This window comes from Acinonyx jubatus, chromosome A1 (genome assembly GCF_027475565.1).
Source record: "Acinonyx jubatus isolate Ajub_Pintada_27869175 chromosome A1, VMU_Ajub_asm_v1.0, whole genome shotgun sequence".
Classification (NCBI taxonomy): domain Eukaryota; kingdom Metazoa; phylum Chordata; class Mammalia; order Carnivora; family Felidae; genus Acinonyx; species Acinonyx jubatus.
The window spans coordinates 66,593,129-66,607,696 of NC_069380.1; the positions used below are offsets into that span (position 1 = coordinate 66,593,129).

General features: G+C 37.9%; 1 protein-coding gene across 1 annotated transcript in view; it reads right to left on the reverse strand.

The window, feature by feature from the left end:
* The window catches only part of UGGT2 (UDP-glucose glycoprotein glucosyltransferase 2), a 186,989-nt gene that overhangs the window by 158,265 nt on the left and 14,156 nt on the right, over nt 1-14,568 (reverse strand). The window contains exons 2-4 of the mRNA XM_027065110.2: nt 14,020-14,102; nt 5,775-5,905; nt 5,199-5,311 (exon numbers count right to left, since the gene is read on the reverse strand). Coding sequence (XP_026920911.2) covers nt 5,199-5,311; nt 5,775-5,905; nt 14,020-14,102 — 327 coding nt within the window. The remainder of the gene's footprint in view (nt 1-5,198; nt 5,312-5,774; nt 5,906-14,019; nt 14,103-14,568) is intronic.

Here is a 14,568-nt window from a genome sequence, read left to right on the forward strand (position 1 = left end):
AGGCCTCTGGCAACAGCCCAAGAGTCAGTATAAATGTACCAAATTTCATCAAGGGGTCAGAGGTAGAAGGACTGCCTTGAACTCTGCCCACTGAATGAACACATCTGCTGTTGGTGTTACATAGCTGGGGCCTGACTGAACAGCAGCAGCAGACTGCCGACATCACCAGTTTTGGAGCGCCTGGCGAGGGGGCTCAGTCGGTTAAGCGTCCGACTTTGGCTCAGGTCATGATCTCGCGGTTCATGGGTTCGAGCCCCACATCAGGCTCTGTGCTGACAGCTCAGAGCCTGGAGCCTGCTTCAGATTCTTTGTCTCTCTCTCTGCCCCTCCCCTGCTCACATGCTGTCTCTCTCTCAAACATTAAAAAAAAAAAAAAAAAAAAAAGATACAACCAGCTTTACCTTAGCTGAACAGACCAGTAACTTAGTCCAGGCATTAAGGAAAACCACTGTGGACTGAGAGCTCCACTGAGCCAAGAAACTTCACTTGAGGTAGTGGAATGGGGCACATGGTTTGTCCCCAAGGGCAGCTACCACTTTTTCATGTAAATCTAAGATCATGCTAAGTCAAGACAACTATGCTCTTGAACATACCATTTTCAACTGACCAGAGAGACTTGTGGAGTCCATCTATCTCATTAGTCACTGAATCCTACTTGACCTATGCCAAAATGTAAACATCAGATGTCAGAGTCATGAGGCTTCCCTGGGTCAGGTCTTCAGGTTTAGTAAGAGCTCTTACTAAGAGCTGCTTTTGAAAAAGGGTTACACTTGATGGCTGAGTCAGGTAGGTGGCGCTACTGTACTAGAAACTGCCTCTGGGAATTCCAGCAGCCACTCAGTTACTCAAGTTGGGATTGTAGTTCAACTTTCTCCCCCTGGGATTCTAGGTTATTCACCTGGGAACAGACAGTACATGTGGCAGTCCCCGAATGAGTATCTCCCTGGAGACTTCATGAGTATTCACCGTATAAACATATACAATATCAGTACCAGTTGCTATTCACTCATGGAAGCTACAACAATAAAACTTCACTGAATTGGTCTAGAGATCATTCTAAACTCTTGCCCACTGTGAACACCTTTGAAACCCCATCAGTTGAGTTTGGGTGCCTCTTCCTGGAGGAACACATATCAAGGAGTCGTGGCAGGGGCTACAGAAAGTTATCAGAAAACTGCTATCACCAAGCCAGGAACACAGAGAGTACAAAATGGCAGAGGGAGAGAGAGAGAGGAGCAGTAGGAAAAAAAAAAGTGTCGAGCTTTTGGGGCGCCTGGGTGGTGCAGTCCGTTAAGCGCCTGACTTCGGCCAGGTCACGATCTCGCGGTCCGTGAGTTCGAGCCCCGCATCAGGCTCTGGGCTGATGGCTCAGACCCTGGAGCCTGTTTCCGATTCTGTGTCTCCCTCTCTCTCTGCCCCTCCCCTGTTCATGCTCTGTCTCTCTCTGTCCCAAAAATAAATAAATGTTGAAAAAAAAATTAAAAAAAAAAGTGTCGAGCTTTTGTCTTCACCAAACCATGGGGACCTTGTCCTTCCTTTCCCGGAAAGCCATAGTCTGTCAACATCCTACCCTACTTCCAAAAATGGTCAAGAACTGGGGTGCCTGCGTGGCTCAGTCGGTTAAGCGTCCAACTTCAACTCAGGTCATGATCTCATGGTTCATGAGTTCAAGCCCTGCATTGGGCTCTGTGCTGATGGCTCAGAGCCTAGAGCCTGCTTTGGATTCTGTGTGTCCCTCTCTCTCTCTGCCCCTCCCCTGTGAAATATGGATCTAAATGGATAGATACTACACAAATAGAGGGTATATGTTATAGCTGAGGGACACTAATTGGTGAACTACTATTTTATACCAAGCAGTAAAGAAGCCTGCTCTTCTTTCCAAAAGGAAAAAAATCACTTCATTCCTCCAGGTTGCCTGCTGTAAACACAACCCTGAGAAATGGCTCGAGTAAAGAGCCACTTTCTACTGGTCAGACCAAGAACATGCAAGGACTCAGAGGGCCCACTGCAGATCACCTCTCCCAAATGCTTGATGCTAATATTTTTCTTAATCTTAATTTAACTTTATGTTTAATATTTAAATATTGAGTATTTAAGAAAATTATAAAGTCAGTCATCAAAAATTAAGAATGTTGAAAGTTACCAAAAATTATGCTTAAAAATGCACTAGGAAAAGAAAAAAAATGCATGAGGGCTGACAATTTCCCAGTTAGTGTTATAAAGCTATAAAGGAATTGAAGATTCTGCCATTTGTGACAACAGAGACAGACCTAGTGGGTATTAAGTGAAATAAGAAAAAGACAAATACCATATGATTTCAGTTATATGTGGAATCTAAAAAACAAAAAAACCAGAAACAGATTGATAAATACACAGAACAAACTGGGGGCCACAGGAGAAGAGTAGGGAGGATGGGCAAAATAGGTGAAGGGGATGAAGAGGTTCAAACTTCTAGTTATAAAATAAGTCAGTCGTGGAGATGAAAAGTACAGCAGAAGGAATATAGCCAATAATGTTATAATAACGCTGTGTGGTGACAGAGGGTAACCACACTTCTCATGGTGAGCACTGCATGATGGACAGAATTGTTAAATTACCACGTGGTGCACCTGAAGTTAAAAGACAATGTTGTATATCAACTATACTTAAATAATAAAAACAGAACAAAATTCAGTGCTGGACCCTTAAAACACAGCACAGGGTACTTTCCACAGAAGCTAAGGGATCTAAAACTTGCATAAGAGTACTAAACACCTGGATCAAACTCCTTTGAGAAATAAGTGGCTGTATTTTTAAAAAGGAATTGGTAATTTCTATGGTATACTTATTTTCAATGATATTTATATGTAAAAGAATACCAGAATTTACAAAAATAACATGGTAAGTTGTCTAATATACTATATGAAGCTAGAATGATTAAAAAAAAAAAAAAGGTGGCATTAGCCTCAGTGGCTCAGTTGGTTGAGCACCTAACTCTGGATTTTAGCTTAGGTCATGATCCCAGGATCATGGAATTGAGCCCTGTGTTGGGCTCTGTGCTGAATGTGGAGCCTGCTGCTTAAGATTCTCTCTCTCTCCCACTGCCCCTCTCTCCTGCTCGCTCTCTCCAAAAAATAAAAAGATGGCATTAATAATTTAAATAATAGCTAATCTAATATCATCTATAAAAAAGAAGCATGAATCTTAATGAAAACATAAGCAATTTTAAGAGAAATTAAGATAATCTCACACCATTAACAAATGCAAAGATGGTATAATATTTTAACATTTATTACCATAATACACAGTGTGTCCAATGAGAAAAACTTTGTATTCATCTCAATAGATTAAAAAAAATTTATATTTAAAAAAATTTATTTTGAGAGAGCATGCATGCAAGAGAGACAGAGGGAGGGAGGGAGGGAGGAGAGAGAGAGAGAGAGAGAGAGAATCCTAAGCGGACTCCGCGCTGTCAGCATGGAACCCCATTTGGGGCTCAATCCCACAAATGGTGAGATCATGACCTGAGCCAAAACCAAGAGTCAGATGCTTAACCGAATGAGTCACCCAGGCACCCCACTATGTCTGATTTAAAAAACACAGATTACTACAAAACGTTAACATTTTAAAAGACAGTATGAATAGAAGACATACCATGTCGTCTGTTGCGAGACCCAGTATAATAAAGATTCAATTGTTTGTTTTTTTTTTAATTTATTTTGAGAGAGAGAGAGAGAATGAGAGGGTGTGAGTGGAGGAGAGGCAGAGAGAGAGAGAGAGAGAGAGAGAGAGAGAGAGAGAGAGAGAATCCAAAGCAGGCTCCGCGCTGTCGGTGTGGAGCCTGATGTGAGGCTCAGTCCCAGGAACTATGAGATCATGACCTGAGCTGAAATCAAGATTCAGATGCTTAACTGACTGAGCCACCCAGGAACCCCTCATAATTCTGATTAAAATCCTACCAATGCCCATTTTTGCAGGAGAAAAGGGACTCTAGTGTTAATCTGAAAGCATCAAAAAATGCATAGAACTATAAAAAACTTGGAGGAAATAAAGTAGCAATGAAATTGTATCATTAGGTATCAGAATATATTTTAAAACAAATACTAAAACAGCATGGCATTGCTATAAGAAACAGGCAATATACAGAGTAGCTATGTCATAGAGCATAACAAATATAATGAATATTTAATTGACTAGCCATCTGAAGGGAAAAAGATCTGATAGGCTCCTTACCTTTGATAATAATAAATTACATGAATTAAAAGTTTAAAATTAATGGATTAAAAGTTTAAGGTAAAATGAAAGGAAAAACTTTAGGAAAGCAACTGTAAAATTTAACATCTCTCATGCATGTTTGGAAAAACTATAAACACACACACCCACACACACAAAATTTGCCTACATAAAAATAAAAAGCCTTCTGTACATTAAAATTAATATAAAATATAACCAAATATTTTAAAAGGTTTCCAACAAACAAGGGAAGTACTGATATGAATTACTATATATTACTGTTTAACATATAAATAGCTCTTTCAAAATTAGAGAAACAACTTTAATACTTTTGAAAGTACAGATAAATCAGGCACTAAAACACACACTGGTACAAATTAATAATTTCCTTCTGACTATCCATATCCTTTTGTATTAAATATGTAGAAGTAAAAAAATAAAGTTTTGAATAATACATTATAACAATGCAACTCTATACTCTGTATTACTGTAGTATTAATTTTTTATTCCCAGGTTATACATTCAGCTTAAAGAGATGGAGGCCAGGGTCACCTGGGTGACTTAGTAGGTTGGGCTTCCTTCCGACTCAATTTAGGACCAGGTCATGATCCCAGGGTCATGGGATCGAGCCCCACATTGGGATTCATTCTCTCTCTCTCTCTCAAAACAAATAAACTTAAAAAATAAAGAGAAGCGAAATAAATACACAATTTTGCATGTTTGAGAAAACATTTTATGATTATATAAAACATATTTCATGTATTTTATGGTATTTTGATATAATTTATATTCTAAAATCAAAAGCTAATTGAGACAAAATACTGAAAGGACTTAACTACCAGCCCATCCAGTTTTTTCAATCCAGAGCACATGCTTTAATACAAATTTTTAATAATGAAGACATTGCTTATTATAAGAAATCTCTATTTCAACCCTCATCTCTTTTTATAAACCATACCTTTCACTAAAGGCTATTATTAACTTACCTTGAAGTAGCCTTCTTCAGCAGCTTTTTAATCTCATTAATTTTACAGGTGTGTTTTTTATGGATAACCACAAATGCATCACAACCATCTGGCGGGGGCTCATCAGCTGCAATCTATGATTTCAAAGATTATATTTAGCTACAGTAGTTGATAATTACAATATAATCTTTAAAACTCATGCATTCCTTTGATTAAAATAACTCATCAACTACTATCAAGTTATTGCTCTAAGTAAAAAAATATCTACACTCAGAATCAAATACTTTAACAAAATCAACTTTATAGTAGGAAATACATGCTTCAAAGTTATTGAAAAAATTCCAAATTAAAACTTTCATTACTGTTCATGTCAATAATGATTTGTCCTCATAATCTCCTTATTCCACAGAACTATAAAATTATATAATATATTCAATTACAATCAATAACAATGATAATATAATCAATGATAGGCTACGGAACCAGGTATTGTAAGTTTGTAGATCCTTTGGAACCAAAGATACTCACATTAAGATAGATTTATGTATACTACCAGCATGCCTCTTTGTCAATTATAGTTTGGGTATTTTTACGTACCTGTTGAAACATCTGAATAGTTGGTGAGTATGCCCTTATAGAGAAAGCAAACTTTAGGAGATTGATATGTAAATTGTCTAAGAATTGTCCAGCTTTCTTCAGGATTAAATTGTAATAAGAATAAGCAGATTCTATAAAAAAATTCAAAATAAAAGGACGTCATTTCATTTTCAATACATTGACACACCTCTACTGTAAAACTAATATATAATCATTTCTTAAGTTTGGTTATGGCTGGGGTTAGAGAAAAGTGGAAAATCAAGATCTGTTTTATTAACTTCATTTGGATCTACCAGTGAGGTACAATCAATGTAAGTCCAGGTAAACATAATATTGTCAATCTATTTGGAAGATGCCAGCATATCAGATCAATTCACTCCAAGGTTATGGAGTTATAATAACAAGGAAAAGATACAGGCTCTACTTATCATTTAAGAGGAGACTATGAACAGCACGCAAAAATTGAAGAATATGATCGTTAATAAATTTTAAATGACATGTATAAATAAATTCTACTCAGATTTAGTGCACATAGCCAAATGCAATTAGTATGTCCAGAATACTTTAGGAGACAGAATTTGAAACAGACCTTAAAGAAGAGAAAGGTCTTCTTGTATAGAATAACCTGAAGCTGGTTTCCTCTAAACCCATCTCCCAAGATCCTGAAGACACCAAAGAGAAGGATGAATCCTAGAATTTAAGAACTCTGACACCCCAGGGGAGACAGATCTTTCTGATGGAGAGGGCCAAGGAGAACAGAAGCTGAGAGCTACAGAGGGCCTGGTGACACTCTTGGAATAACCAGGGAAAGAACTATATTTTTGCCCTTTTCTTTTCTCTACACCACCTGAGGTGTACTTATCATCTGCACTGTTGCCACTGTGTCAGCCAGAGATGGTAAGGTAACGGCATAGCAGCTCAGGGGCCAACTGGCGCAGACGCCCATAAACTGGCCCCTAGACATTCCCTGGTCATGTCTTCTTTCCTTTACTCCTTGGCATTAAGCTATCAATTGATGGAAACTTCATTAAAAGAGCTGAGCTGGGGCAGACCCAGAGCTTCACTCACAGTTCCCAGATGTGAAAAGGGAGGACAAAAGGGATGTGCAACTACAGACACCCTCCTGGGGGAGGAGGAAAGGGTACTGTCTGAATGGAGAAACTCTGGGGGTGGTGAGGGAGATTTGGGTGTTTGCTGACTGCTGTATTTACTGCTTGCTCAAAGGCGCTGGGCTCTCAACCCTTGCTTGGTTCCTCTCCTTAACTCAACCCATTCATGGTACAGGTGCCATCTTGACTTCTATGTTGCTCTATGGGAACTGGGGTTCAGGGAGCCAGCACAAATAATGTGGACATGGTGGGTACTGCTTTTTTTTTGAGTAATAAAGTCCTTTGCCTCTCGTCCAGGGTTTCAGGTCTTCTGTCAGTATCCACGAAACTAATCTGTTAGTTTGGAAATGGTAAAATCTCAGATCCTTCACAGTACATGACAGATCAGAGATGGATTGCTGACAGAAACTTGGATTTTTGGAGGAGAAAAGACCCAGCTCCATGGGTCAAATTGACAGGATTAGAAGAAGCCCTTGTTAATTGATAGTGAACATACTGACAAAATAGTATGGTCAATCAGGCAAAAAGTAGTCCTTTACTTTGCCTATTATTGAAAAGAAAATAAGAGATTACAGTTCAAGAACTGGGCAGTACATTCAAAAATTTCCCCTAATCAGGTCTTAGTGGTTAACTCTCTTCCATGCAAGGGGACTTCCCTACCAGTGGTTCTGTCAGCTTCAAGTCCAACCCACTATGACAAGTACAAAGACCTATCTTGGATGAGGTAAGGTCTGACCTTCATCAGACAATAGGTACAGACACGCATATCTACATGGAGTGAAAAAGGAAGGAAATCTGTTACCAGTATGGACAGAAGGCCGGAAACGCATTAGAACTTTGGCTTGCCAAGCAGAGGACAGGGTGGAGTACGTAATGCAGAATTACAACCAACTTATGATTCAATCGTTCATACGGTCTATTGTGCCAATCACAGATCCTTTCGAACAGGCCAGTAATAAGTCTCAAGAATTACTGTGATGGGTCCTGGCTGATAAGAGAAAGCTGTGGACAACTGGGGAGATTTCCCTTGGTCAGTTATAAAGTCTTTCGGCTTGGATCCAGAAGTCTCATGTCTGATCCTTGAAACTGTGGGAAGCTAAGTTTTTGGCTTGCAAGTAAGATAAAAAGAAAACCTCAACCCCTTTACAGCTCTGGGTAAAAAGCTCAAGAGTGAGAGAACTAAAATACAGGGGGATACGAAAATTGTACTGAAAGAATGGAGGAAAGAACAAGAAAGGGTACCATAAAATACAGACTAAACTAGAGGTAACACCAAAGTAAAAAGAATTGGGAAAAACAGAAATACCAAATGCAGGGGAAAGGTGAACTGACAATGAATCAGAAATAAAGGAGGAGAAAATGAAAAAAATATCTGAGTAAATGACAGATATAGAAGTCAGGCCAAGGAGACCTATAGTATGTATAATTATATCCCCAACAGAGAATCAGGGGAATAGAACAGAACGAACAACGACGACGATACGAAACCCCGTAATTCAAGAAAACTGTCCAGAATTAAAAAGGAACAATGAATCTATATACCTAAGAATGAAGACTCAGAATGGTTAGCACTGCAGCACTTTCCAGTAAAACTATAGGACCTTAAAGTTAAAAACCTGAAGTACAAAATGCACACACACGTACATAGCCATGCATGTGAAGAACTCAAGGTCATCATTCCTAGGAGTTATTCATGAGGCATCAACTAGGGAGCAAACTTCACATAACCAAGAAATAATTGGAGGAAATGCAGCATCAAGTTTGAGGGTGAGCCCTGAATATACTTAACTAGAACAAGAATAACTGAAGGAGTGGAGGTTTACAGAAGACCTGGTCAACGATGCATGCTCCGGTGACACAGAAAAGCACACAACCAGCAAAACTGCCACAAAAGGGAAATTAAGTGGAAAGTAACATAAGGTTGGAGATTCCTCACAAATACTATCTGGGAATGAAAGAATATCACCGAAGCCAACAGAGCACGTAGTCGAAGTTTATGTATACTTAAGAATACAAAGATAAAGACTAAGAATACTGGCGGACAAAATCAGATGGCAGTAAGGGGAAGAAAGGATTGCCAGCCGACTCATTACTGCTTATGGGGGACCAAGACACAATGCCCAGAGCTAGAGGGGGCTAACCACTCAGGGCCTTCACACGATGTTCCTTCCGTTTGAAATGCAGGAGGGTAGGCAGTGCATGTTCAGCCAACTCCTATTAGCACACCTTGGCTTAAATGCCATTGTTGTGGAAAGAGTTTTCTCTGACCTCCCAGCCCAGATCCTGTCATACACTCTGACAGGGCCGTATAATCTCTAGGTCAATTCTCAAAACTGTAATTAAAAATTATTTGTAACTTAGTAATGCTGTCCCTTCCATTAAGCTATAAGCTGCGAATGCAGGAATCTTTTCTAGGCTTTCAATTGTACCTTTCTGCTCCTGGCACATAAAATAGGCCTTCAATACATTTCTGGAATATTTAAAAAATGAGGAAGTCTCTTCATTCTAGGCCATGATACTTTCCCAATATAGTACTTTTAAAGAGTTCTAGAATAGGTGTGCACATTCATTCCTACTTCTTTAACAAACTATACAAGATTTCTCAGGAAGTTATGGTTAGCTTCCCTCAAGAATAAAAAAGTAACACAAGTAAGACTCACTTTCAACAGTAAAAGCAGTACAGATTGAGAAATTATCTTAAAAAAGACATAACAGCTGCAGGGCCAACAGAAAAATAGCCAAAATTAATATAATAACATAACTAAGACTATATCAATTGAACAGGGATCAGTCCTCCATGAAAACAGGGAAAATCATCAACAGAGACAAACGTGAGTAGTGCCTGTCAACTGAGATCAAGTTTTGTCACTGGTCACTGTCAAGGTCTCTAAGGGAGAGATGGATGTAGGTAGGGGTCAGGGATTTATAGAAAGTAAACATCTGTTATTTAGGCTTAACTTGTACCATCATCTCAATCGTGAGATGGAGGTGTTGGACTACTTCAGCTGAAGTTTTAAAATCACTGAATCCAGACTTACCAACCAACCTGCTGATAACAACTTCGCCCTTTCAATATCCTTCCTCTTTCTCTAGCCTCATGTTTTACTTGAACTTTGCCTATTGGCATTTAATATACATAAATCACTCTCACCTTTGGCGGGGGGGAAGCAGCAGCCTCCATAGCCTGCTACTGATTCATCTTATTTGCTTCACAATCTTCCCCACCTCCCCCCGACCCCGGGGTAGAATTTAGCAATTGAACACTTAGATATACAATACCCGGTGTTCATCACGAGTTCATTCCATAATCCCCATCACCTATTTAACCCATCCCTCCACTCACCTCCCCCCCGACCCGTAACTCTATAGTTGAGTCTGTTTCTTGGTTTTCCTTTTTGTTTCCCCTATGTTTGTTTTCTTAAATTCCACATGAGTAAAATCATATGGTATTTGTCCTTTTCTGACTTACTGATTTAGCATAATACTCTCTAGCTCTATTCAGGTCATTGAAAAGGACAGGATTTCATTCTTTTTTATGGCTGAGTAATATTCCAGTGTGTGTGTGTGCGCGCGCACACACACACACATCTTTATCCATTTGTCAGTTGATGGACATTTGGGCTCTTTCCATAACTTGGCTATTGTTGATAATGTTGCCATAAACATTGGGGTGCATGTGCCCCTTCAAATTAGTATTTTTGTATTCTTTGGGTAAACACCTAGTATTGCAGTTACAGGATTGCAAGGTAGTTCTATTTTTAATCTCCCCCCACCCCCAGTAGGCTTCACATCCAGAATGGAGCCCAGCATGGGGCTTGAACTCACAACCCTGATTATCAAGACCTGAGCTGAGATGATGAGACAGACTTAGCTTACAGAGAGATGAAGAGACTTAACTGACTGAGCCACCCAGGTGCCCCAGTTTTTAACTTTTTGAGGAATCTCCATTCCATTTTCCAGTTTGCATCCCTACCAACAGTGCAAGAGGGTTCACTTTCTCTGTATCCTTGCCAATACCCATCCTTCCCAAGTTGTTAATTTTAGCCATTCTGACTGGAGTGAGGGGATATGTCACTGTGGTTTTGATTTGTATTTCCCTGATGATGAGTGGGATGTTGAGCATCTTGTCATGCTTCGCAGTCAATTTTGAAAGACTTAATACTTATCTCTGCTTCGAACCTCAACTCATACCTCAACCTACCATAGTTATTATACCAGTGAAACTACTAAGTCATCAATAATTTTTCTGTTGTTAAAAGCTTAATATTCACATTATTTGATCTGTCTATGCTATTTGATAACATCCATCACTTATCAATATTCTCCTGGCTTTCATGACAATGTGCTTTCTAGGTTTTCACCTGCCTCTACGGGTACTTCTAGTCTCTATCCTCTGGTTCTTCCTCTGGTTGGTTCTTAAACATTGATGTTCTTCAGGGTTCTGCCCTTGGGATTTATTTTCTTCTCCTTCTATACCTTCTCCCTGTAACTTCAGTGACTCTCTTCATGTTGATAACTCCCAAATCCTACCCTTTAGCCTAGATTTTTACCACCTAAATCTCCGTCATCTATCACCTTATGGGAGATCTTCACTTGGATATTCGACAAGCATTTCAAATGTGACACATCCAAACTGCAATCATCCTCCTATCCAAACCCAGTTCTCAGTTACAAGTAACTGAATTAGAAATGTCATAACATTTTCTGAAAATCTTTCCATGAAAATACATAAGCAACTTTACTTATGTAAAAACCGCAGAAATCTTCAAGGACTTTGAGAATGAGCTTCTTCTATGTGGAGCACATAAGTAAAAATAAATAGGGACTCTGGAATTAGATAAACCTTGGATGACATTTCTAACTCACCACACAAAACTCATAGGTTAGCTAATATCATGCCACTTGAATCTTGAAGCATTGACAAAAATAGAACTCTGTAGCAAAACCATCTAAAATGGTTGCAAAACCAGGCAATTCAATGTTTAAAAAGGTCTTAATTTGCTGACACATAATGTAACGTGTTCTCACTAAATGGCATGGAAATAGCACCTGTATTCGAAATGTTAAATCTTCAACATTACAACTTTTTTAGACAAGTAGATCACCGGAATTATTCTTCAGTAAAGAGTATTTACAGGGTCTCATGGAGATTCAACAACCTAAAAAATTACAAGTAACTGAGGATTTAAAATGTTTCCTCTAGGATAATATCTTGGAAGTAAATTCAGTAAATCTGACAGTTGTTGACATATTTAACTCCTCATATACGCCATTCTCTCCTACACCTAACAACATCAGCAATGATGCAGCTTATGCACTTCATTCTTGCCATTATAAATGATTTTAACAGAATTATATCTTCAGTGTTAGTAATTCTTATTTAGTAGAATTTCTTTTAGGTTCCACCCTGAAATACACACCTCCTACATTATATGCTTGAAGCAGAGCTTACATATTCCTAAATTTATATTCCAACTTGTTAATAATCATCTGCCATCAGATTGTCCAGGCATGTCATTTCATTTAGCTAAAATATGTGGCTACATCTAAGCAACTTAAAGAGTTCAAAATTTGTAAAAATAATTTTCCAGATTGCTTCCCAATGGAAAATGGCACTGAATAAGGCTATAAGGTACATACTGAGAACCAAAGATTTGGGATAGTTGCATTTAGGAGCTTAGGTGAGAGACACAAAATTTGGTGGATTTTTTTTAAACTATCAGAATCTTACATATTAATCTAGCCTATTTTTACCTTAAATACCAAAACCAAAATTGTCTGGGCAAATACAAAGCCAATCAATGACAGTTTCCCATTGATTTGCAAGTTGACTTCTAAGTGGTCAAAATTTCTCTGTGCATTCCACCCTCTCTCCTGCTTTCTTCCCTTCCCTACCACCTGGCTGTCTCTGTCTCCCAGACTCTACTCCTACACTCACCACTAGAAAGGCTGTCCTGCTCTCTCTGAAATAATAACTGCAAGCCCTTTTTCATGCACTTCCATGTCGTCCACATCCCACGAAGCTCTTAACATTCTTCTGTTGTCCCCTTCACAATATTGTGGGGTCCAGGGACCATAGATCACATTTATTCATCTTTGTATCCCCAGTATCTAAAGCAGTGCACAGTATCTCTTGTGACCCAAATAATGATAATAATGAAGCTTTTCAGTAATAAAAGTTTTTTTTAAAAAGCAAATTACTTGGTTTTGAAAATATTTCAGTTTAAAGTATCACTAAAGGCATCTCTGCTCTATTTTTTAAACCTATCTCATGAAATCATCAAATTGCTGAAATTCAAGGCCACTTGAGCCAAAAGGAGTCCAATAAATGAACACTTAAAATATTCAAAACTGTTGTTTCTCTTACATTTACACTCCAGAACAAAATCATAAACTAATCGCCATAGTAAATTTTCTCTAAACTATTTAATCTCCATAGTAAGAAGTTCTCCCCATGTCTGCCAGGCTAAAGAATTTGCTCTTGAGGGATCCACATTAATATTTATTCCATTCTCTGTAGAGTCAGGAAAATAGCCTTCCTTTATAATAATTAATAATTAACCTTTTAACCTGTGCTGCTAAAACCTAATTTCATTATCTTTAATCTACTGACCTCTAAGAATACATTAATAAACACATGCCCATTCTAAAGACAGATGTATGTACACATTTGTAATATATATTCGTACATATTTAAAAAGCGGGAATCAGTAACTCTTCTAATAGTGAAATGAAAGCATACAGATTACCTGATTTGTTACAGGCAAGTATTAAAAATTCTCTTTAAGAGTTTACAAGTATTTTGGCAAAAAAAAAAAATCAACACTACTAGATACAAAAGTAACACTATTTCATATAAATCTAGGTAAAAAGAAAGCCATAATTCAACAATTTCTATTTCTCTGTTTCTATACGCAAACACTGTCAATTATATGAATTTTCTTAAAATAAAGCGTTAAAACCTTTATTTTTTGGAAATGGATGCTTGGAATACAGGAAAACATCTTTTCAAATTTAATATTCAGATTTACTAACCCAATTAAGCATTTACACTTCACCCTTAATGTTAAAAATAGACATATCCAATGTATGCACATAAATCCAAACCTTTAAGTTATAATATGCACATCACTTACCTGTTTGCTTATAAATGGCTAATTCTTGTACAGTTTCCAAAAACTGCCAAAATTTTTCATTACTTTCTTCTGCCATAAATTCACTATTAAAATAAAAGTAATCAGTTAATAGATGGGAATGAGAAATGAAATGAGAAACTATACCTTAGAACCAAATTATAACTTATGGTTAAAAACCTCCAAAAATTAAAGTGACTTTCATTTTAATGAAGAGAACAAGTGGATGATTCTTACACAGATATCATTCTCAACAGACAAGCATATATTCATGACTGGAAAAGACTGTACAAGAAATCACTTTTGGCTTTTCCTCATTAGCTATAAGTAAAAAATGGATTTATTTTGTTTCTCCATGTGAAATACCACTGAGAAGTATAATTTTTTGTTTTTTAATTCCAACACATAGTTATATTACTTTCAGGTGTACCATATAATGATTCAACAATTCTATACATTACTCAGTGCCCATCATGGGAAGTGAGTGTACTGTTAATCCCCATCACCTACTTCACCCATCCCCCCCAGCCACCTCCCCTCTGGTAACTAGGA